Source organism: Nannobrachium achirus (genome assembly GCF_963921795.1).
Source record: "Nannobrachium achirus genome assembly, chromosome: 10".
Lineage (NCBI taxonomy): Eukaryota > Metazoa > Chordata > Actinopteri > Myctophiformes > Myctophidae > Nannobrachium > Nannobrachium achirus.
This window is the reverse complement of record NC_137819.1, coordinates 39039022-39065075: the sequence shown is the minus strand read 5'-3', so window position 1 is coordinate 39065075 and position 26054 is coordinate 39039022. Positions and strand designations below refer to the sequence as shown.

General features: G+C 41.5%; 1 protein-coding gene across 2 annotated transcripts in view; it reads right to left on the bottom strand.

The window, feature by feature from the left end:
* zhx2b (zinc fingers and homeoboxes 2b) overlaps positions 1-26054 on the bottom strand; it is a 183759-nt gene that overhangs the window by 12964 nt on the left and 144741 nt on the right. The window contains exons 5-6 of one of the 2 annotated variants that reach the window (XM_080734788.1): positions 24980-25171; positions 21402-21521 (exon numbers count right to left, since the gene is read on the bottom strand). In XM_080734788.1, coding sequence (XP_080590914.1) covers positions 24985-25171 — 187 coding nt within the window. In that variant the 3' untranslated portion in view covers positions 21402-21521; positions 24980-24984. Of the gene's footprint in view, positions 1-21401; positions 21522-24979; positions 25172-26054 lie in introns of those variants that run through there. The other variant, XR_013962401.1, reaches the window with a different exon arrangement.

The following is a 26054-nucleotide window of genomic DNA, read 5'->3' as shown; positions in this document are numbered from 1 at the left end:
TTTCTTCATAAATCTGCTATTTATAGTTCCAAGACAGCCAGTAATCCACTGTTTTATCGCGGGTTGAGGGAAATGGCCGTTGTTGACATGATCCCAATAGTACTCACAGAAGAAGAATGAAGTCTCGCGTCTCGCGTGATTACCGCGTTTCCTTTAGCTTTTTCTTTAGCGCAAAAGAAAGCTTTCTCCTGGAGTTATTACAGCCAGTATGTACACAACAAGGCATCGTGGTATATATATAAAAAATAAGAAAGCAGAAGAATATAATCTAGTTAGTCTATTGATCGCTAGAATCTAGTAATATGACTGAGAAGGATTCATAACAAAGCATTTTAACGGACTTCCTGTAGTCATAAGGTAATTCTATTACCTTTATTTATTTTATTTTTTCCTCAATACATTTCTTCGATTTTATTTATTATTTATTTATGGAATTACTTATAAAATAACTTTGACGTGTATTATTATTTGTAAACAATGTAGGCTACAATATAATCACAAAATAATCGTATTTTCCTCAAGACATTCTGCAATGCCTCACCAAATAAACTTTAGGTAAAAATTACCTCATGACCACAGAAACGTGTCTTTCATGAGGTACTTATATACCACGATGCCTTGTTGTGTACATACTGGCTGTAATAACTCCAGGAGAAAGCTTTCTTTTGCGCTAAAGAAAAAGCTAAAGGAAACGCGGTAATCACGCGAGACTTCATTCTTCTTCTGTGCGTACTATTGGGATCATGTCAACAACGGCCATTTCCCTCAACCCGCGATAAAACAGTGGATTACTGGCTCTCTTGGAACTATAAATAGCAGATTTATGAAGAAAAAAGTAACTTTGCAGCGGTGAAAATTAGCGCTTTTGGAGGACCACAAATGACCGCCGTTTTGGCTGTGGGAGAGAGATCTGAGGAGTCCAGGAGAAGTAAAAACTGGAAGGACTATGATAAAAATCCATCATACCAGGTATGTACAGACGTGATAAAAGGCTGATTAATAAGGATTAATATGTTTTATTCTGGAATTTTCCTTTAAAAACAACAGGACACACTGATATAATGCAACAAAATAAAACACAAGGATTTTTAACAACACTAGCCAAATGTAAAATTTCTCTAACAGATTGCATCCAAACAATAAGCAATACAAAACACATATCAACAGTTATATGATCAAGACCTGTGTGCTCTTCCACGGTACTGACTAACTATTATGGTGATGGATAATGACAAAGCTTTTTCATGCTTCTGTGGCAACAGACCTATGTCAGTGGTTTGTAAGCTCACGGTTTGCGGTTCTAGACCACATATGTCTTTGATACTACGGCGCCATGCTAATCTTTTCTGTATCGTTCCAATTTTAGCATGGCACCATACTTATCTTCTCTGTATCGTTCCAATTTTAGTACCACTTTACCTCATGGTTCCACCTCATATAGGCCTAGTCTCAATAAAATATAGCCTCCCAAAAAGTACCGCCCCCTTCTCGAGGGGGTCCAATAGGAAATGGGCCCTGGTGTGACATCACACCAGTCCCCTTTTCAGGAGAGAACTGTTCGGACACACTCACTCAGAAAATCACAGAAATGAAAACCAAGGCTTAAAGTTAATGAGTTGTATTTTTTGGGGTGGAAAAATACACTGCGAATAATAAAAATAAGACATTTTTGGGCATAAAACGACATGGGCGGAATTCAAGTGTGATTCGCATCACGACAACCACACTTCTTCTTTTTCTAGTCTATTCATGAAATTACTGAGAAAAATATCAGAGCCTGCTTATTGCTTACCATCCAGAACATGATGAAGTACTGTAGGTCTGTAGCGGTGATGAACAGGCAGTAGACCAGTTTGTGATTTGAGGCATTTTGTTCAAAATGGACCAATCTTACAAACTTTGAAAGCCAATCTCAGTCAATCAGGATGGAATATGGACAATCAGACAGATCCATATGACTGTAGAGATACTGTCTACCGATTTGCGTGAAAATCTGTAGGAGTACTGGCCAAAAGGTAGTTTTGCACAAATTAGCCTCCTTGTGGCGCTAGAACAGGCCCATGTGAAAAATGTGGGGCAGAGGTTCTGAATTGGCATCCAGGGAGTGCGCTTACAAAGTTTGAAACTGATCGGTGGAGTTATAGGTAAAACCATGAATCGGCCTGTTATAGCGCCACCATGAGGCTGATTTCAAAATGTTGAAGTGGCATTTCTTCCTCAGCCTAGTGGGAACGTGTGTGCGCGATTTCATGTTAATTGCATTTGTGATTTGAGGCATTTTGTCCAAAACGGACCAATCTTACAAACTTTGAAAGCCAATCTCAGCCAATCAGGATGGAATATGGACAATCAGACAGATCCATGTCGATCACATGACGGTAGAGATACTGTCTACCGATTTGCGTGATTCTTGGACAAAATCTGTAGGAGTAGTGTACAGAAATGTGTTTTGCAAACATCGGCCTCATGGTGGCGCTAGAACAGGGCCATTTGAAAAATGTAGGGCAGAGGTTCTGAATTGGCATCCAGGGAGTGTGTGTGCTCATTTTGGCAGCGACCGGGCCAACAGCGCCGGAGATTAGCTGGTAACAAACTTGGAGGACGGACGGACGCACGGACGGACGGACGCACGGACAGGGGCGAAAACATACTCTCCCCCTGCCTTCAGCTGGTGGAGACAACAACCCTATGTTTGAGTATTATAACCAGTAAGTATGGTGCCATCTGTCTTGGCCATATGGATTCTGTCATCTGACATCATACATACAATCCCTATTATGCCCATATATGGAGATCCCTTTTATACCCATATGGAGATCCCTGCTCTGAGTATCTGACACCACTGTGATGTCACCTGTGATGTCACCGTGATGTGTCAGGGGAACCACAGTGTCAGGCATTACAGACAGAGATACGGTCAAGCTGTGACAGTTCACATACTAAACTGCGACCTACGGTCGCAATAATAACTAGAAAAGAAAATTTCTAAGAAATTTTAAGTGTGCCTGCAGCTCGCTAAGTCTGTGCAACCTTGTGTAGCGGTTGGTGTTAGCATTAGCGTTATATTTTTTAACATTAGCATTTTTTGCATAAGCTTTAACATTACTGTTCTTCATATGACACCACCCACATGTCTGTACGACAAACGGTTCACGAGAAAAAGGGTCACTTCCTGTTTGGTGAGGGGCACTTCCTGTTTGGCGAAATAGGCCAGGATTAATGAATTAAAGCTGCAAGCAGCGATGACCGGGCCCTCGCAGCTCTACCCACGTCACAAGGCCAGCAGCCAATCAGAAACCAAACAGGAAGTCAGCCATTTCGATTAATTAGTGGCGTTTTTGCGCATTTTTGGCCGTTATCACGGGTCGCACTTTAACAACAGTTTTTTGAGAAAAAAATGTTTTGTGAGAAAAAAAGTTTTTTGAGAAAAAAAATAGTTTTTTGAGAAAAAAGATTTTTTGAGAAAAAAAATTTTTTTTGAGAAAAACATTTTTTTGAGAAAAAAGAAATTTGAGAAAAAAAAAATTTGAGAAAAAAAAAATTGAGAAAAAAAAAATTGAGAAAAAAAAATTTTTGAGAAAAAAAAAATTTGAGAAAAAAAAAATTGAGAAAAACAAAATTGAGAAAAAAAAAATTTGAGAAAAAAAAATTTTTGAGAAAAAAAAAATTTGAGGAAGAATTTTTTTGAGAAAAAAACATTTTGAGAAAAAAAAATTTTTGAGAAAAAAAAATTTTGAGAAAAAAAAAATTTTAAGAAAAAAAGAATTTTGAGAAAAAAAAAATTTGAGAAAAAAAAAATGTATGACACCAGCCGCGAGTCTGTACGACAAACGGTTCATGAGTTATAGAGGCACTTCCTGTTTGGCGAAGGACACTTCCTGTTACAGAGGGGGCGGGGCTTAATCAATTACAGCTCATCCCTATTGGCCGGAAAAAGACCAAAGTTGTGTGTGCATTTTAAAGTTTAAATCACGTTGCTAGGCAAAAGTATGGCAGAGTTATGTGGCGCCAAAGTTTCTGTTTTTTTTTTCGGAGTCCCCCATTCTAAGTCAATGGGGTTTTTGGGCGTCGTTTTTTGCGAATTACTTCGCAATCGTATCGCGGATCGGAAAGAAAAGTAATAGCACACCATTCCCGGCCGAGCCGCACATTTTGATGTATATATTGCGGGGGTGGCGTAAATCGTGCGGCATTTATTACGTGCTGAAATTTCCCCCATTCTAAGTCAATGGGGTTTTTGGGCGTCGTTTTTTGCGAATTACGTCGCAATGGTAACGCGGATCGGAAAGAAAAGTAATAGCAACCTATTCCCGGCCGAGCCGCACGTTTTGATGTATATATTGCGTGGGTGGCGTAAATTGTGCGGCAGTTATTACGTGCAGAAATTTGTGGCGAAACTATGGACTTAATTAATTAAGTATGGCGGATTACAATTAGTGTTTTGCCATTGCGTTGCATGGCAGGCACACTTAATAATAGCTACCCATTTCCTCCCTCTAGGGAAATTCAGTATTTTCAGCCCAACCAAGCTGATTCGCTGCCCACAAGGAGCGTGTGAGCAATTAGGGGTTAAGAGACTTGCTCAGGGACACACATCAACATTCCCACCCTGGTCCGGAATAGGGGCTCTGGTTCCCAAGGCGAGCTCCCTAACAATTCAGCAATGCCAACCCATGCTTCTGATCATCATACCGTCATGATACTTTTTTTTTGCGGCGCAAACCGCTCCTATGTCTGGCTTTGTCTGTTTAAGTAGTATCGCTCACTTCACACTGGGTGTGATTTATATATATATATATATATACATATATATATTCTTTTTTTTTAATACTAAATACAGTAGGCTACTCGAGTAAACTTGTATATACTTCATCACTGCCAACCACTGTGCTAATCACCAGATTATGTCAAGTGTATTTGGCCTTTAAACCACATACAGAGCTGGCAGGTTCCAGATTGTGCAAGCCCGTGATGCAACAATGAGTCTCTGCAGTAAATTATAACGTCCATCATGACACAAAACAGTGGCGTGAAAAGATTACTACACACAATGATGGGTTGCCTAAGTCTTTTTCCGAGAAATATGGCCTCCTTGACAACTATAGCATGTGAGGGTCAGAAAATCCCATCCTCCAATTACCAGGAAACTAAACAGAATGGCGTGTGTCACGGTGTGTGTCAGCCCTAGATGGCCTCGTGCCCTCGTTTACCAGATGAACGTGCAAAAACGTCCCAAAACCTATTGTGCAAGGACACACTGTGATTGGCTAGTACGCTTGTGCAAGGACACACTGTGATTGGGCAGTAGTAGTAGCCAGTTGGCAAAACATTATTTACCATTCTGTCCCTATTGGGACACAACTCGAACGGTGCTGATTCGGCTCAAGTGACCTTCACAACATTCGGCATGGGGACTCGCTCGCTTTAGCTCGCTCTGCGGTGCCTCTTGTGGCTCAAGGTCGCTTGAGACGGTGTGCCTCCGTTATATTTATTTAATATATTTGTAATGAATTTATGCAACCTAAGAACTTCAATAAGTCTTAGGTCATGTGACATTGATAGCTAAATCTTTGTTCAGATTGTCTGTCAGTCATTTCTACAAGATGCATACCCTTTATTTTGAAAGATTTCCTTCAAAATATATTTTTCATGAATTTCTGAAACCTAAGAACTTCAATAAGTCATGTATTTGTTCTTTTTAAAACAGACGAGAGGGTGCGCAACCTTTCCTGCAGGCGCATCAGATGGCTACTGGCGTACCGTTAAGGAGGGTTCTAACACTATGGACCAGAGCTATGTCATCCTTGACATAGATAGGTATTTTCAACTTGATTGCAATAAACGTGGACAGTGTTTTGCTGTAAGATTAATTTGTCTTTAAATAATTTATTTTTAAGTCAGAAATATCCTACTTGTTTTGGTAGCGAGGAGTCTGACAAATGACAATAATGGTTTTCCTCCATTTAAATGTAAATAATCACAAAATAAAAACATACCTCTGATGAAGACCGCTTGAGATCGAACCATGTTGGTGTCTGCCTTGTTTTAATAAAGCCGCTTTCTAAGTCAGATTGATAAACTAGAACCCACAATGACTGGGTCTTCATTTTGTTGCTTCTCATGCCGCTTTAAATAGAATAACATCTCATTTAAAAACTGCAAAGCCTGCAAGTTAGGTAATCTAGTTAGAGATTGTTTGGTTTATCTAGAGTCACCCAAGCAGACATGCAGCCCTCGAGAGAGAGAGAGGGGTGCTCTCTAGGGGTTTTGGATCAGATAAATGCATGCATCCCGGAGGTCAGCAGCGCTCGTTTGCATGTATCAGTAACCAGTAACAGATGAGTGATCAAAGGACCCCATAACTGATTTAATGAGGCGTGCAGAGATTCACTGTAACGGTACATGGCTGAAATTGTGATAATTTCCACCAGGAAGCCTTCCTTCTCTGACGGGGCCTGCTGTTTGCTGAATGTGCTGCTATGCTCATATACGGTATACTAGGCTATATGTAGATAATGTGTTTGTTTTAATAATTACTAATCTCTCTCACTCTCTTTTCCCTTCCCACCCTTCTCTTCCCTTTCTCTGATTGTGAATGCTGTGTACCATATCCTATGTAGCCTAGGCCGGAGGGAATGCAATGTAAGTTCTCTCTCTCTCTCTCTCTCTCTCTCTCTCTCTCTCTCTCTCTCTCTCTCTCTCTCTCTCTCTCTGTCTGTCTCTTGTCCTCAGATGAGCCCTCCATCGGTGTCCCCAGTCATTCCAGTTCTCCATGCATCTGGCCAGATCATTTGTGCTTTCCACACCAGCGTCTTTCTTTAGCACGTCCACGTACTTCCTGGTATAGGACATTGAACTTGTGACATCTCAAGGCCTAAAATGTACTATGCCCTTGGATAGAGCAGTTTGTGGGGCGCCCGCTGGCCTGGAGGTCCGGGCGCGTGCCACGTGGGCTCTGGTGCCTGGCAGTGTTTCGGGGTTTGGGTCCCGACCCCCGATCCCGATAGCCAATTTGCTGCGTGCCTCTCCCCATCTCTCTCCCCATATCCTGTCGGTCTACTGTCCTATCAATAAAGGCATAAAAGCCCCAAAACAAATCTAAAAAAAAAAGAAAATGGATTTAGCCGTTTGTAACATGTCTCCAATACAACTGCTGGAGAAGAGTTTGTCTCACCCCCTAATCGCTGTCCTTATATGTTATGGTTCTGTTGCAGTTCAGGTTCAGAAAGGGATACAGGATGTGTGCTTCAGGAAACAGGAATCTTAAAGCAATGTTGAACTTTGTTAGAACCGTGAGTCGATGGAAGTCCAAATAGTGTTCATCATTGAACCGGAAGTAGCAATTCTATCAATTTCTTTCAAAAATATTACCAATCGTGTTTCCCAATGAATAACTTATTGGCTGACTGAATCTTTCAACTTCTTCTTCAGACATATGAATCTTTCACAGTATTTTGTACTTAAGAACTCTTTATAATATACTAGATAGGCTGCTATTCATTGTACAAAGCTAGTACAACGTACAAAATCCACTTTGTTTGCATTCGTTTGTGGATTTTGAGGCCTCACCTCAGAATAATTGGACTGAATAACATGGATTCTTACAGTTACTCGCTTGTAGAGCGCCCTTACTGAGCAAAGAAGCAGCGTATGAAGACGATACATTTGGCCTCGTGGCCAGGTATTGTATTAATACAACCCAAGGTTATACCAAAGTTAAACATATTGCTTTAACTTCTGCAGTGGGTCCACAGGGCATCCTCATACAAAAAGTCTCTGGGAGAGCATTGATCATTCATCACAACATCTGTCTTTCACATTCCTAAGGGCTGAACTGGGATCCCCAGCTCACAGACTCACTATGAATATTTAGGCATTCACTTGTCATTGTGTAAACCAAACACGAGGGCGCTCGCGAGCACGCATGCACGCACGCACGCTCGCACACACACACACACACACACACACACCTCTCTCTCTCTCTCTCTCTCTCTCTCTCTACTGGGAGACTCACACAGACTCGTCATATTGAACGCACATGGAAACACACACACACACACACACACACACACACATTTTGGCATACTTCACTGCTCTACCCACACACTGCAGTATGCCACCATCAACAGGATTGTGTGATGACTTCAACACACACACACACACACACACACACACACACACACACACACACACACACACACACACACCACTGCTGGGAGTGATAGTACAGACATATTGCAAAAAAACTTAAACAGACAAACTGTGAATGTGAGAATTTGGGGACATACACACGTTGGCTAAACACAATGAGACACCCTGTGACTGAACATTTGCGTGTGTGTGTGTGTGTGTGTGTGTGTGTGTGTGTGTGTGTGTGTGTGTGTGTGTGTGTGTGTGTGTGTGTGTGTGTGTGTGTGTGTGCGTGCGTGTGTGTGTGTGTGTGTGTGCGTGCGTGCGTGCTTGCGTGCGTGTGTGTGTGTGTGCGCGTGCGTGCACATACACACACACACACACACACACACACACACACACACACACGCACACACACACACACACACACCTCTGTAGGCATGGCAGCTTTCAATTCACATCGTTCCACTATCACACGGAAATGTGATTCCTCACAGTATTTTCTTCCTAACGCCTCATGTTAATTCAGATTCTGCAGGCGAATACCTCAACTTGAATTAGCAGTAACCACATGAGAACCAGTGTCTCGTCGCTGTCAGGTGGAAACCTTGTAGGCCTATGTAAAAAATAAAAAAAGACCTGTTACTTTCCAGGAACTGGAAAAATGAAATAAAAAGAATAACCATGCGTTCCAGTGGATCCAACTACATTATTATTTAGTCTACAATCCAATCTGCATTATTATTTAGCCACAAGTTCTCATTAATTTCTTTGCATTGATTCAACCGTTCAATATTCATAAAATCCACACACGCACTTAACCCTTGCACTTTCAAATGTTTCAGAAATGGCATATGAGGCACTACAGCAGTAACACTTCAAATGACCAATGGAAAATGTAGCGCATGCACATACATACACACGCATGCACGCGCACACACACACACAGACACGCACGCGCGCACGCACGCACGCACGCACACACACACCCCATCTTAGCTGTCCATCGTGTACGATGATGACGCTTGCTCCGGAGTAGGGTGGGGAGGGGGTCAGCGGGGTTGTCGCTGGTGCCACTTGATGTGGCTGTCGAGGCCGATGCGTGAGCCGCACATCCGTCCACAGATAGGGCAGGGGAGACCCGTCGTTGGGGGAATGCCGGCTTCCCTCCGGTGTCGCTGGGCACGCATCTCTGACCTCTTTCGCTGGTTACTGTCGCTTAACTGTGAGACTGCCCTTGTACAGGTGATTTTCAGTGCTTGATACCACACTGAACTACGAATAATCAAGTCAATTCTGAGATGTGGCGTAACGGCATGGATTTCTATACAGAGAGAGCAATTCTTTCAACATAAGATGCTGCATTCAAGTTCAGGAGAGTTTGGAAAAGGCAATTCTCTTGAATGCTGCCTTCAGGTCTGGCATGGAAAGGGTGCATTTGCATTTCTTTCACCATAATAAAAACTGCATTCATGGTCTGGAAAGAGTACTTTTTTACAGACAGATAAAAGGGCAGGGCCCCCTTTGATTTCTATGTGTGCAGGTGCCTGCACAGGGCAGAGGCTATATTTCTTACACTGTATGAGGAAACAGAACAGAATATTTACTCTCATGTATAAAGAAACCTTGAACATATCAAAATGTATTTGGCTAGACAGATAGACAGACAGACAGAATATAATATGTTTGAGCACTTTCTGCATCATTGCGTCATGGCTTTGCAATTGTATCTGTGTAATATTTTAATCTTTAAGCACGCACATGTATGCCACGGGAGGTCGGGCTCAGTGGGGTTGTAACGTTAGCTGCCCCTGGGGAAGCTGCTGTCACCACCGGCAAAACAAGCTGCTTTTAATCCGAAATGCAGTGACGGCCGGGCGAACAACAAGCCAAAGGAGGACTCCCTCGTCCTGCCCCGACCCTGACAACACAATGGGACCTAAGCTAGTGACTCTGCTCTGTATGGGTTTGGCACTAGACTAGTGTGTGGTGAATTCCACACACACACACAAGGAACACCAGAATAAGGACCTAGCCTGTCACCACCACCAGGCATACATGGCAGAATGGCCGTAGCCCATGGGCAGGGGCGTCACAAGGGGGAGGAAAGTTGGACTGAGTTACTAGGGCCCAAGGTGGAGGGGCCCTAGTAACTTTTGCTACTGAAAAATAGCAGATATACAAGCTCACAGCGCGGCGCTGCGAGCTTGTAGATCTGCTATTTTTGAAAAGTCGTGAAAATGTGTTCAAATCTTTGAATATATTTTTTAAGCGGACAATTGTAACTCCAATTTTGCATCTGGGGGGTCCCTGGAACTAAATATTTTGAGATGGGGGTCCGTGGCCAAATACATAATCATCTTGGGGGTCCTTAACATGAAAAAGTTTGAGCACCACTGACATAGAAACATAGGTTTCTTGCACACATTTTCACGATTAAAAAAAAAAAAAAAAGCAGATCTACAAGCTCGCAGCGCGGCACTCGGTGCCGCGCTGTGAGCTTGTATATCTGCTATTTTTCAATAGTTAACATTCATGGGGGGCCCGCAGTGAATCCTTGTACCCATGGCCCAGAATTTGGTGTGACGCCCCTGCCCATGGGCACAGAAAAAATAACTCGCCTTAGCTCGATTTTTGTTGTATGTATTGTAGACAGTGGTGGAAGAAGTACTTCTAAAAGTATCAGTACTGAAATGTAGAAATACTCTGTTACAAATAAAAGTTCTGGTTATCAACATTTACTTCAGTAAATCTATAAAAGTATTGGCCATCAAAATATACTTTAAGTACAAAAGTACTCAATATTTTCAGGCTTGTATAAGCTCGTAGAGACTATTCGGACATATGACATCATCAACTTGTGATGGGAGTCACAAGTTGTTATTTATTTTAGAAATAGCTACTATTTCTAAAATAAATAACATATTTTCTGTGTTTTTAATTGAATATTTTTGTCACATAGGGCAATTATAATGCATTAAGTCTTCAAGGTTCAAGGTCGTACTTTATTTTTACGTCTTGTAGAGGTACATAAGAGTAAAACTAAATTTTTGTTCAGCTTCCTTTCAGACAATGCAGTGGTATATAAAATCTTATTAGCCAGGGATCCTTTTAGATGTATAGTACAGTTAATACAGTATAGTGCAGTTAATGCAGGCACGTGCACACATAGACATCAAAGGGGGCTTGAGTCCCTCCCTGCCCTTTAATCTGTCTGTTCAGTGTGGTATCAAGCACAAAATAGCCAACCTCCAAGCTCGGAGGTCTGCTATTTTCAATATTTTCACCAAAAGGCCCTGTCAGCCCCTGCCTCTCTAACATTCTCTGCACGTCCCTGGGTTGATGTGTATTTGTTTCCAGCAGCAAACATTACAGACTGCATTAACAACAACACGTATACACAGGAACAGCAAGACAGCAGGGCTTGTCAACTGATTGTGAGCCAGGGACCACCACCACCATCATCCTCCTGGCTGAGAATCAACCTGTGGAGCATGGGGACCATGCTGCTGGAATATGGGTTAAGATTAGGCTTGTTCTTGAGCTGCACAGAGTCTATTCCTGGCTGTACAGTAGTGGTGGTGGTGGACAGGGGCAGATTCTCATGGCATATTCTGGCTCCAACCAAGCCTTGTACTTATTCTTCAGGTATCTGTATGTCAGTGTGTGTGTGGGTGTGGGGGGATGCTCTCACAGAGATACTGTATGTAATTGCAAAAGTAAACCAAATAAAACAAGAAATAAAAACATGAAAAAGACGATTTGCTTTCTACTGAAGCTCTGGGAAGTTTGCCCGACAACTCATCCGAAGGGACTGTGTTTACTACACATGGCTCTTTCTTGACAGAGTCTGTGGATGTTAATGAGCTGATCCTCTTCTGTAGTATAGTTAAAGGGAGGTCTTGATTTTCTTTAACGAAAATAGATAAATAAATACATTAGATAAAATAATTGGAAAAATCACAGAGCCTCACGCATCAGAAGGGCAATATCAGTCACCAGAAACAGGTACGGCAGACGTGTGTTTTCAATGAGTCTAACTTGTTTAAAATGTAGTTTGATGTTCAATAGGTTTATATATGGGGGGGGGGGGTTCTGATAAATATCAAATATCTAATATCTAATGACTAAATCAAGCAACTTAAAAACTGCAGTCATAGCAGACATTAAAATGACACCAGAAGTGTTTTAAAGAGAAATGTTGCTTTGAGCTTTAACATACTTTTGGAATTAAAGCACAAGCCTCCTCAAATGGACACAAACAACAACAACCTTACATAGTACGGGAGTACGGAGTATGGAAGTCCCATAGCCATCCATAGTCATGGTCATACATGGTCAGTATCATGACAATATCATGGTCATGATCATGGTCAGTATCATGTCAGTACTATCATGTCAGTATCATCATCAATATTATGTCAGTATCATGGTCAATATCATGGTCAGTATCATGGTAGTATCATGGTCAATATCATGGTCAGTATCATGGTAGTATCATGGTCAGTATCATGGTAGCATCATGGTCAGTATCATGGAAGTATCATATCAGTATCATGTACCCATTTGAAGCACATTGAGTCCGCGCTTGTCGTATTAAATGTGCTATATATATACTGTATATGACTTCTCCCTGCTCTCTCTATCTTTATGTCCATATACTTGCCTAATTGGGCATAACAAAAAAAATAGCTCAGCCTTTGGGGGTCTCCATATATGGGTATGTGACATCAGATACAACAGAAACAGCTGCTTATCCATGATGCACGGCCCCTGTAATTAAGTGTCTTCTAAGGTGCGATGGTCTATATATTTTAGCAGGTCTGGAAATGCAATACTAGTAGGTGAATGAACCAACTGTACACACACTAAACGATTATCTGTATTAGTTTACTTTTTATATACATACTTTCTATACAGATACACACACACACACACGCACATACACACAGAGAGCAGTGATGAGAGCAGAGTATAACCTTGGAAAAGGCTGTGTTTTTATTGTAGTACAGCAGACATCAACAGGTTGTTTTGCTGACCTGGTGGAAATAGAGCTGGAACACATTTCAAATACGTGATTTAAAATAAAAACTAAATAAAATGTAGTGTTACCTCATCAGTACAAGAGATTAAACAACCACTTTTGACCAAGTCTAAAAAGGTTGTCATGTTGGTTTGTTTTTCCTGCCTGGGACACAAACTAATGGACCCATGCACATGTTTAAAAACAACGTCTCAGGTCAAGGTGGGGAATGGGGGGTTCTTTGTGACCCATTTCCTGGACATGTAGTACAGTATTAGAAATGCTGATGGGGGTTGGGGTGGTGGAGGGGTTGATTCGATTGCACCGATTCGAGCATCTAAAAGTATTTGAAAGAGTTTTCCAGCCTATTTCGAGCCCAGGAACGATTGTTTGATAGTAGTAGTAGTAGAAGAAGCAGAACCTCGGTATGTGTCAGGGCTGGCCTCAACGTCAAGTGTACAGTCGGTCTGTGTGTGTGTGTGTGTGTGTGTGTGTGTGTGTGTGTGTGTGTGTGTGTGTGTGTGTGTGTGTGTGTGTGTGTGTGTGTGTGTGTGTTGCAGCTGGTTTCCCCAAAGAACACAGCTAAATCACCCTAAATCCTCATTATACTTTGTTGTACGACAGAGCATAAATTAGGCATTACTCATTTGAAGACACTTCAACTGTTTGTGGCCTTGACTTAGTCGAAAGTCATTCGATGTGGTTCATCTACTTTCCCTCATTGTCTCAACATGTTTGGCCACATGCACAAAAGAACAGTGAAATGTGACTTGGACGGGCTATTGTCATGGTTGTCTGAGAAAAGCAACACATGGGGTCTGACTGGTAACACAGCTCACACAGCTGTGTGAGATGATGCAATCTATACTGCAAAATGAGTCACAGCAATCTGAATATCAAGTTGCTGTTAACCACCCATTTCAAAATAACAGCCCCATCTACAACATCAAGATGCTCCGATCACATTGTGACAAGTGAGCTTCTACATCTGCTAATTTAGCTACTCCTGAAAATGTGTAATATTTTTACCTATAAAAGGACATACTCAAAATAGGGAAGCCGGTTAAATAGTGGTTTTCTTTTCCCTCTGTGCACAGCTGGAATACAAACACTTCCATCGCTGACATTAATCGGTTGCCGTTTCAGTCTGCAGACTTTACTCCAGACGTAGATGTATTGCGTACTGTTAATGTCTGTTGTGTTCTATCTTAGGCAGGAGAGATGTACACGGTACATCTTGCAGATCCTATCTCGCATGTCTCCAGAAGGGTCTCCGAGCCGAGCTGTCAACTGATGTTAAAAACTGCATTGTCTACTACCCTCCCATTCTTTTTCCCCTTCTACTTATTGCTCACTCATGATCTACACTACAGTATGTGATCCCTATTTAGAGAGTTTCTGGGAGTGGGAGCCCTAGCGTCTATCTGCAGCCACCTGTGTAAATACTGTACAGTCTCTGTGCCAAAGACTAGTGGGGGAAATTCCAAAGGGGGAAACAGAGGGGGATTGGCACAGAGAGTACAATGTACCCCCACAATCCCCTGTCAGCTGCACACAGAGCGTTCAAGGCAACAGAACCACCTTTCCGAATTGTGAGCTGTAAGCTGACTCCCTTTCCACGCCATAGGTGTCTCAGTTCTAGAGCCAGTCGATGCCAGATTTTTGAGACGGTCGATGCTGATCCCGAATTTGGAGTCCTTTAGCAGAGAGACAGAGTCATTTAGCATTTTTATATGGACTGATGCCAGGCCATTTTCAACTTTGCATCCTATCGTACATCAAAGCTATAGTGAATATAGCATCAATGTACAGATTATTGATGTTTTGATTTTATAGGTTCTTGGTTTATCTACTTCTATGTATTTGATGTATTATCTTGTGCTGTCCTTGCTTATTGCAAGTCGCTCTGGATTAAGATTATTATTGTCTGAATGCCTAAATTATAAATCGTCCAAACCACCGATTACCGATGTTTTGGCTTTAACTTTATTTAACTACTTGAGCCCTATTAAAACATTTAAAAAATGTGCTGATCGGTCTCGTCTCACCTACACACCAAGATCCTGCGTTCATTCAACTCTGACAGTGTAAAAATGGACCCTTTACTACAGTGCATTTTCTTCTCCATCTTCCATTCAAAAACAAACTGACCTGGTAAAAATCAATCACGGATCATAGGCCTCGCCTGGATTCACCTCGTCTGTGAATCCAGGCGGAAGCCATTCACGAGAGAGCAGGTGTCCCTGGTACTGGTGTATATAATCCGTTACCTCCCCCCCAGTCCCCCACTGTCATCACGCCAAGGTGAAATCTAAACACATCCAGGTCTGTATTCGCTGTACTACTCTCTACTGGTCTGGACAAAGGTGGTGCTGAAGTGCTAAAATGCTTTTAGGGAAACCAGGTGCACTCTCTCCGGGTATGTTCAGATCTTAGTTTGATAAAAAACAAAACACCAGGGTGAAAAGTGTGTAACTGATCCAGAAGTAAAGACTCTCGCACAGTGGCACAACCGGGTCTAAGCAGCCCAAACTATGACCAGGTTATATTTCAAATTCTCTATAACTTTTTCATTTTCAAGCCATTTTCCTGAAGGAAGTGTGAACGTCTTTCATTTCTCAAGTGGTGCTACAATACTGTGTATATATATTTTTTTCCCACCCCGCCATTACTCTACCTTGAATTGATTTACATCATCCTCTCCTAAAGGTGCTTGAAAATCACATTAGTGCCAGCTGGGGTAGGGAGCATGCCTTACCACCCTCTGGTACAAGCACAGGTACGGTCGACAAATTTACTGACGGTAATTTATTAACTGGTGTATAAGTAGGGCTGGGTAATGTGTAGATTTTATATCAACCTTGTGATATGAGACTTGTATATCATGTGGGATGTTGTGTTTTAATCACTTGTGTCTCAATTCATACCTCCACAAACTGTAAGAAATGTTCAGCAATAGCCAAAGATTGGCGATCTACAATGCAAGCTACCGCACAAAGTCACAATGCATTGTGACGTGGCATGTTGTGAGCTTGTAGATCAGCCATGACATACATCGATATCAAGGCAATTGGACAACGACATAGTGATATTTGATGTTGTAGTTTTAACCCTCATAGTGCCAGTATGGGTGAGTCTTTCTTTCTGTCTTTTTTCTTTAAGTAAAACCAGTCAGCCATTTATTACTGCATAATTATTCTTAAATAATTCACTCTCAGGACATTCAAAGTTAGATGAAATCTAAAGGAGCGTTTTGACATTCAGACATCAATACAAACCATTCAACCTAAAAAACAAGTCTCCGAAAGAGTTTTAAGCCTTTGTGTTGTGTCCACCAAGCATAATCTCTCTTCACAGGAGAGGACGAGCGGTTGTTTGCATGTTCCCGGCAGGCGCCGAGAGCTTTTAGCATGTTTTGAGCGCCCAGAGCACCAAGTACTAGAAGTTGGTAAAAAATATTTTTAAGCTTTAGCAAAAAAGAGCACCACGCTTCCAACTGGGAGGTTTCAGCAGTCTCATAGCAACAAAAACAACCAGCGCTTTATGCAAGCATCTGCTGAATGCTGTTTTTTTTTTTTTTTTTTTGTTTTTGTTTATATCAGTGGTCATAAAAAGGGCTTAAAAATCTTTACAGAAATACCTTTTTTTTTTTTTTTACAACAGCCTCATCTCAGTATATTTACCTGGTATTAACGTGTAGAAGAAAAAGTATTCAAAAACATGTAACAATCTCAACCTGCTACCGTACATTATTGAAAAAGAAAATGTACACATACAACTCCTTTTTCCCAATAGATTACACAGGTCAATACACTGGAACCAAGTACATTGTAATGCTTGATTTATGCTCCATCACGCCGCAGCATCATGCGTCCTAAAAAGGTCAAGTCTCCCAAGATCGACGGGTTGCAAGTTTGGAGACGGGCTAATAGGGCATAGGAGTGGTGGTCATTTTCTGGTTCCAATTGTTCCAGACCCCATTCATTTTTCCCATAGAGAATTCCAAAAAAATATTGATATCAATTATTAATTTAAGCCTAGAATCAAGCCATCCAGGATCATGGTGAATCATGACCATAAGAAATGTGATTCTGTGAAAATTTAAAATTTAATATTTAAAGGAGCTATAGTCAACTTTTTCATTGTAGGGCCGACACTTTGTTTACATCCTAGTCTACAGACTAGGATGTAAACAAAGTGTCGGCCCTACAATGGCCAAAATGATTATTTTATCATTATTTCATGCTTTTTGTGGTAATTCTTTAATTGAAACACATATATGAAGCTTATTTTTTTATAAAATATTTTCAAAACATCATTTTTATTTTAGCATCCGTTTTTCAAGAAAAAGTTGACTATAGCTCCTTTAATTATATGTTATACAATACTTAATAAATACCCTTTGTTTTGCGGTTTTGAAATATATATATATATATTCACAGAATCAAATGTTTTATGGTTTTATGATTTACCGGGATCCTGGATGGCTTGATTCTAAGGCTTAAAATAATTGAGATAAATATTTTTTGGAGATCTCTATAGGGGGAAAATGGAGGGGATTTGGAACCAGAAAAATGGCCGCCAGTGGTATATGCCCTATTGTTGCCGCGTGATGCCGTCTTATGACAAAGTATAAATCGTCCTTAAAGCTTCTTTTCTGGATTGAATAATGTCCATTGAGGCCAACCCCAGTATGCATTTTAAAATACAGTATTTCAGATATATGTAGTCTTATCATCTTAAATCTGACCAGAACACTATAGCGGCAGAAGCGATACATAAAGAGCTCATAGTTTTGTATTTTGTATTATTCTTTTTTTTGTACTATGTTTTTTTTTTCTTTTTCTTTTTTTTTCTTGCTTTTTTTCTTGCTTTTTATTGTCGGAATGGAAACTAGATTAGACTACACCTACCAAGCCAACATGTAGTAATGTACTGAATAAAAGGCTAGTTATCTTCTTTTATCATCATTATTATTACAGATGTGTATGTCTGTGTACAGGACGACAAAGAAATAATACAAAAGAAAAAGAAAAAATCAAACGGAGAACATGGAAATGGAGCGTGAGAGAGAGAGAGAGAGAGAGAGAGAGAGAGAGAGAGAGAGAGAGAGAGAGCGCTAAGGAGCAAGGACAAAAAGTGAGACACTGAAGGTACATAAAAAAAGACAGTAAAATAGAGCAAAAGGAAAAGAAAGTGACAGAAAGACGGTTTGAGGGACAAAGTGAGATTAAGATTTGAATATGATTCAGGCAGCATGATTCTAGATTGTGTGTGTGGTGTTGTTGTTGTTGTTGTTGTGTGTTTCTGTTTCCACCACTGTGTGTGTTTGTGTGTGTGGTCGTTACCATTTCAGACTGTCTCGCCCTCCACGCCAACATTTCGACAGTCTCACGTTTCATTTTCTGGTTTGTTGTTTTTGTGTTGCGGCCGTGTGTTTTCTCTCTGCTTTTTGTTCCTTGTTATTGAAAAGGACAGATAGATCCACAACAGTTACTTGGTCATTACAAGCATGTTCCAACACAGAACAGGATTTGAGTGCAGATTGGCTTATGTTGCTGTTTTTTGTTTAGTTTCTTTTTTTTTTCTCTTTTCAATTTTCTCCAAAAAAAGAAGAGTTCGGGACAGAGTGGCTACAATAATAAGAATATTAATAATAATTATAATTATAATAATAGCACTTGACTTCACTTCCGCACAGTAAAAAAAAAGTCCGATTTTCTTTTCTTTCTGATTTGACGTGAAGCTAAAGCCCCCCCCTTCCCCCTCCCCTTTCCTCTCGTCTCCTCTTGCCTCGGTACATTTCCTCTCCTCTGGGCTCCTCTCCTCTCCTCGCAGGGAAGCAGCAATGTGGAAGTCCAGTGCCCAATGGGGGGAGAAAAGTGAGTGAAATATTGCCAACTGGTCGGTCCTTAATTGTAGTGGTTTCCACTGTGTTTCAGTACTTTGTTTACCGTGGCACGTACGCATGCACGCGCATGCCACTGCTGCTGGCACCATAGTTAGTTTTTTGTTTGCATTTTCTTAAAAACTTCCAACCATTGACAAAAAACGAAAAGAAAAAAACGAACAAACAAAAAAGAAAAACACCCCAGACAGGGTTTTTTTTTTTTTTTCAGAACAAGAGTTGCGAGAGAGGGAAAAAAAACAAAGGGGGCGACGTTGCTCCCATTTTTATAAAATGTAACAAAATTCTCCCCCCTCCCCCCCCCCCCCCCCCCCCCCCCCCCAAATTGTACAAATCTGTAGCAATTCAGAAAAACAAAACAAAAAACAAAACATACATAATCCTATTTACAAGATGAAGAAGAACCCTTTTTTCGTCAAAAGTTTTTCAGTTACAATGCAGCAGATCCCAGCTTTGGCACTCGGCGTTTGTTTCTTTTAGTTTTTCCGCTAAATCACCAGAACGGTCAGCCGTTCCTTTCGTTCTGTCAGACGTGCGGTCGGAGTCGGTGCTGCAGAGCAGCCACACATTCAGTGCTCCGTTCCAAAAGCCTGATTTATACTTCGTCGTACCGCTGTGTCGTTTGTAGGTCGCGACCGACACTGTGGAGCGACGGCAGTGTAAATGAAGCTCCTCCCCCTCTGTGCTACTCCTCAGCATCCCAGGTCATGCACAACCATTGTCTCTCTACCTGAGGCCCTATACCTACACAAAGATCTTGTTCTTTGTCCTTCTCGAGATAAACTCCCCCATCGGTTTGTCGGCAACAAACCCATAGGGAGTGTATCTCTCCCAGAAGTAAAAGAACCATGTTTACATACGTAACCTCCAGTTGTCGGGAAGGTTTCAGAAACCTCCTAAGTAACGCCATACTCTAACTTCTGTTTTTTTTTTATAAATTAACGCCCTACTTGTGTGTCAAATGTTTAACCTAGAAGCGCCCCGTTTCTGGGCATGTCTTAATACACGAACATTCTGAGAAAATTGGCAAAGATTTGCCAAAAATAGCAGATCTACTTTTTTATTTTTTTACGGCAAAGAGATTTGGTGTAGAGGAAAAAAAGGAGGCAGTACACACACACACACACACACACACACACACACACACACACACACACACACACACACACACACACACACACACACACACACACACACACACACACACACTTAAAGACTGCTAGACTCCTGCAGAGCCACACCGTAAAAAGAAAATACGGATTTAACATTAAATAATGTTTCGGAAAATAGCTCTTCATATCTGGACACAGTTTCAAATCTGCACAGTGTAGCTCTGGGTAGCATGTGTTTTCCTAAAAATAGACTCACGCTGCCGCGAAAATTGGGGAGAAAAAAAAGTTGATACTCAACGTGGCGATGGAGCAGTTTTAATTCATTTTCACGTGTCATGCTCCTCAATTCCACAGCTGCGCTCCTAAACTTTTCAATTTAAGAGCACATTTTGGCTCCTCTGCTGTAAAAAGCCCTGTTTTGACTTCCTGTGCCCTCTCACCCGTCCGTTTCCTACAACAATTATATCGTTGTTGTAGGATTGTGCAAACCTTGTATGTCCAAAACCGTAATTGTTTTGTATTTATCATTTTAGAAATGATTTAAACTAGTGAAAATAGTAGTGAAAAATAAACGGTTTCGCTAGTCTTGTATGATGGCTTTACTTTACGAAGAAGGTCCAAAACCATTCCTTTTTTTAATGATTTTTGAAGCATTTTAAAATAGCAAAACATAGCAGATCTACAAGTACACAACGCCTCACGGTGCAGGGCATTGTGTGCTTGTAGATCTACTATTTTCACAACTTTTCTCTTGAAGTGTGATGAAGTAGTAGCAGGGCATTCATTTAGGGGGAAACATAAACAGCGATATACGGTGTCCTCCAGAGGTCTACACTAGGTTCTACTACTTTTGTTCCTCCTCTACACATCTCTTTGCCGAAAATATCTACAAGATCCACGCCGATGCTTGTAGAAGGGTCAATTTTTCACATGTTTTGCCTGTTTCGCTGAATGTTCACCTATCATGACCTACCACAATAGGTATGGTAGGGATCAAGTGGTTTAAGAATTCAGGTCAGTTTTTGGAAGAGGGGTACGTTTTTGGATTAAAAAAATGAAAAAATAAATCACATTATTGGTTCTGACGTGACGGAGGAGAACTGTTGTGCATGATCCGGGATGTGACAATCACAAGACAAAAAAAAAAAAATCTCCACGTTCAAAAACTCTTTCCTCCGTTCCTCGTCGTTCTTGCCATTTGATTCTCTCTCCGTGTCTTCCTGGCTCCTGTGTGTGTGTGTGTGTGTGTGTGTGTGTGTGTGTGTGTGTGTGTGTGTGTGTGTGTGTGTGTGTGTGTGTGTGTAAAATTGACAGCAGTGATGGCGGTGATGACAACCTGTCTTCACACCTGCAAGGAAAAGAAAGACAGAAAGGTATTAACCCCCCTCCACCACAAGAAAAAAAAAAAGCCATTAAACGCTTCCGCTTCTTTTCTTTTTTTTTTACACCAGAGAAATGTCACTTTCACAAAGGCTTGGATCATTTGCTTCCCAAAAAAAAATAAAAAAAAATGAAAGGGGTTTGGGGGTGGGATTAAAAAGCAATTGCACTGCCAGGAGCCAGTGTTCCTGGTACCCCGGGTGCTGCTGGGAACTAGGGCATATTGTGAAATACAGTGCTCTCATAGACAAGAGGCTAGGACTGGCAGGCTGGCGCGCTCCCCCCTAATCCATGTTAAGAGGGAAATAGTCAAATTGTGCATTGTGTACCGTAGATGTGATTAAATGAGGCCTGCGGTTTGGGGCCGATTAGGACAGTGCCATTGTGGTCCGTGTTGCACGCACACAGACGCACACAGACACACACACACGGGCGTGCGTGCGCGCACACGTCAGAAGACAGAAGCACCTGGAGGAAAAGAAAAGGCATTTGCCAAAAGGAATGCCACATGATCATGTCAGGCACACAGGGATATCTGGTTACATCTATTGTCTAGTCGAGTCCGACCCCTTGCACTCGTCAGCTACTAAGGCTGCTTGTTATGTCGGCAATCTAGGAATGTAAGCCATATTCTACTGTTGCAGTCATTGGAAGTTCACACAGGGTTTCAAGGTGAGAGAGAGAGAGAGCACTTTTATGCATTGTGCAGATGTAATTAGATTAGAGGTCAGTAGAGAACGGATCAATAATATCAGATCGCTTGCATCCTATTTTTCCAACAACGCAGGGAGGCGAAACCTCACAAAAAATCCAATCCCCGAGAGCGCACCCTCGGAATGCATATTGTTGCTTTTACAAAAGTGGAGAGGTGCAGAGTTGAACAGTGTGTGGGAACCATCTTTCCTTTCACATGAATTTGATCTCTGAGGTCTGGCAAACGCGGTAGGTGAAGTTGGTGCGGCGAAGCCCAATTCTATTGGGGCCGCTTCGATGCATTACAGCTGGCTTTTATTTGAAAAACCCACCAGAATGCGGTTTGATGCCTTTGCGTTTTCCTAACCTGGGTCACAGAAATTGTGAGCCGTGTGTGGTTCTGTTTATTTCCAGGGTGTCCCGACAACAAAAACGCCAGCTGATTATACTAATTAGTAGACCCTTCAATCACGGGGTGGGGGGCGGAGGGTACTAATTAGTGAAATCACCGGGTGTAGTTGTTTTTTGGGGTATAAAAAAAACGTGCGTGCCACAGTTTGGTGGCTTCCAAAATCCACTGCTGAAATTAATTCACTCTGGTCTGATTTAATAAATAATAAAATATGATCATGAAACGTGCTTTCAACACATCGCAAAAAATCTCTAGACAAACTGGCGACGCGTGAGAATGTTAAAACTCCAATCACACTTAGGAGTCACCTGGGAGCGCAGCACAAACAAGCAGAATGATATCGCGTAAAAGGTGACGGCTTTCATGTAAAATAAAAATAAAAACAACACTTCCACACTGGGGGGTCTGCTTCTATTTTCAGTCTCCCAGTCACTCAAATGTCTTTTTCCAACTCAATTCTTGGAACTAAATGTTGTTGCTATGCAATATTAGCCAAAACCCACACAAGCTACTCAACACAGTAGCGTCCTGGCTGGGATGAGATGGTGTCTGTTGCCCAGGCTGGCAACACTGGCTTAATGAGCATTCTGGAACATGGCTATGGCAGTGGCTTTATTCCAGTCTATTAGTCTTACTGTTAACTTGTGGAAAAGTACTGCAAGTACATGATAACACTTTGTTCAAGTGTGTAATAAACTACTCAAGTATGTGCTACTTACAGTACACGACCGCAACGGCAGAATGTAAGTATGGTGCATCTATTCAAGTAAATCCTCTGTGCATGTGTGTCTGTGTGTCTGTCTGTCTGTCTGTCTGTCTGTCTCCCAGGCTATCCCTGAATGGCCACCCCGACCCATCAGCTTCCTGGGACACTCGGAAAGAGGGTCAAAGTTGTCTGAGTTGATCCAGTCTCCTCTCTTACACTTGCACAAACATTCTGCATCCGTCTGTCTCCCATTTATGCCCATGTACGTCATCAACATGTCGTACTATGACAACAGGAACAACGGGTACTCTGACAATAAGTACAGCGGGCGGTACATGAATGGCTGGGGCACGCATTCCCGACTTGCATCGGATGAACAGATCCATTTCTAAATGGCTCGCCTCCTCCTGCAGTGCAGACCCATGCGGTTTAAATCTAAATAACAGATGACAATGACATTGACCATATTCACCTGGCGGCCATGAAAGTGTATAATGCAACGAACCCATTTAGTAGTCCCCCCAGGAATCCGCGGAGAAAAAGTCTTTATTCCACGGAGAACAATCCTGATTCTGCGGAATTCTGCGGAGAACATTTCTTGTTTCCGTGGACATTAAAAAACAACCTGAAATGACCAGTCATCAAGCAAAAAATGATATAGTTCTAACAATAAAGTAAACCCCTTCATGAAATAGCTACAATTAATTGTAATTAGTGGTTAGAATAATCAAATAATATTTTTTGAGAATAAAAATCTAATATTAAATCTATTATTTTTTAATTGCTATTGTTTTTAATAATTACTTTCTGTTGCAAAGACTATATTGTCATCCAAACCATGCCCATAGTAACCACATTTTAGAGGATAGCCTACCTACTACCTAGTATGGGTGTAATATTTATTTATTCTCTTCTGCATTAGCATTGTTATTGCCAGGACCATAGAGGCATAGAGAGGAACTATAGTTCAGGACACAGTTTCTGTCAGGAAGGAATGTGGGACCGGACCAATACAGCGTCAGTGCAAGCAGGAGGGAAGCTAAGCTATTCCCCAGGCTCTGTATGAGGTGGCCACTGATCAAACCATGTACACATCGTTTTATAATAGTAGTAATAACTACTCCCGCCGCTCTGCTGCCACTCGCGACTGTTATTCCGCGGCCGTCAGAAAAGTCCGCGAATGGCCGTGAAATCCGCGGGTGGTCACGAGTTCCGCGAAAAATTCTGTGATCGCGGAATCGCGGATTCCTGGGGGGACTAATTTAGACCTGTTATACCTTTCAAGCTGGGAACACCTCTGTGTTCTTTTAGATGTTGCTATACAGTGTATATTGCTTGCTCATACAGCGTCACACGAAAGCATCAAAAGTAGCAGATGCACAAAATGCGCCACGAAACAAGGCATGAAGTGATGCGTTTTGAGCCGGTAGATTTGATACTTTTAAAATGTGAATCTTTAAAAGTAAGTTTTGGACACAAGAGGTTTCCACCCGACAGAGACGACAATATAGTATATAATGTAACACACTTCTTTCTCCTTTTTTTAAGTTTTTCAGAAAACCTTTTTTTTTGTATACTCTGCCACAGGTCTAAGTGGGTAAAAGTGTTTCTGTACCATTTCTATCCAGTCAGCCTCCCAGAGGCGTCCTCCACCATCTTCTTCTCCCTCTCCAGAGCCAGCTCCCGTACTCTCCTCAGGTGTCCTCCTCCGTCGTCCAGCCAGCTCCCGAACACCTCCCGCGGTCCTCCTCCCACACCTCCGCTCTGCAGCCCGTTCTTCAGCTCAGCGGCGCTCTGCGGTCTCAGCCTGGTAACGGCAAACCCGAGTCAAGGTTTGTCTGAGCCTTACAGAGGACAAACTAGTGTATTTTTCCCCCCCTAACGCATATAATTCTAGTTCATGTGTATACGTGTGCCCAATCTCTTCTCCTTAGAGACAAGTTCCCAGAAACCAAATGGCACAGTGAACTCGGTCAGAACTCAGCTTTTTAAAGTTTGTTTTTTTACATCAGGGGTTCATATTTAAGATTGTAATTTAGAGAAAAGAAATGATGAGTGGTAAAATGTTTTCATTTACTGCTTTCAATCACTTTGCGAGTTTAATGATTTTGACTTCAGTGGGTGGGGGCAAGCATACAAGAGTCTAAATATGTCTTTTTAGACACAATAAGCCCATTCCCAAGATGCACTGCAATCTTTCATTGGCACATGTGACTACTAGTGTTACGGTAAATAGTAATGAAGAAATCGCCTGCTTATTGTGTCTAAAGAAACATATTCAACCACTTGGCTAAATGGCTCAAATTATAGAAAGCAGTAATGAAACATTTGAACACTCTTTTTTTCTTTTCTCTAATTATCTAAAACAAAGTTGTCCTTTAAGTAAAGCAGTGGTTTTAAACCCTTTTCATATCAAGAGATAAAGATCTATAAGGGTCCATTTGGTTACCAACTCCCATAATTTAGCTGGGGACCACCTGGAACCCCCCCAAGGACCACGGGTTGAAAACCACTGAAGTAAAAGCCTTTGGACCGTTTTCAGAACAGAATATCTCAAGCTCTGGCATAGACTCTGTTGTTAAAGCACCATCTTTTTGGTGTATTCAATACATACTAAATAATAAAATAAAATACATCATGAACTAATTTACATCTACCATAGCATGACCACTGTTTTTGGCAGTAAGTAT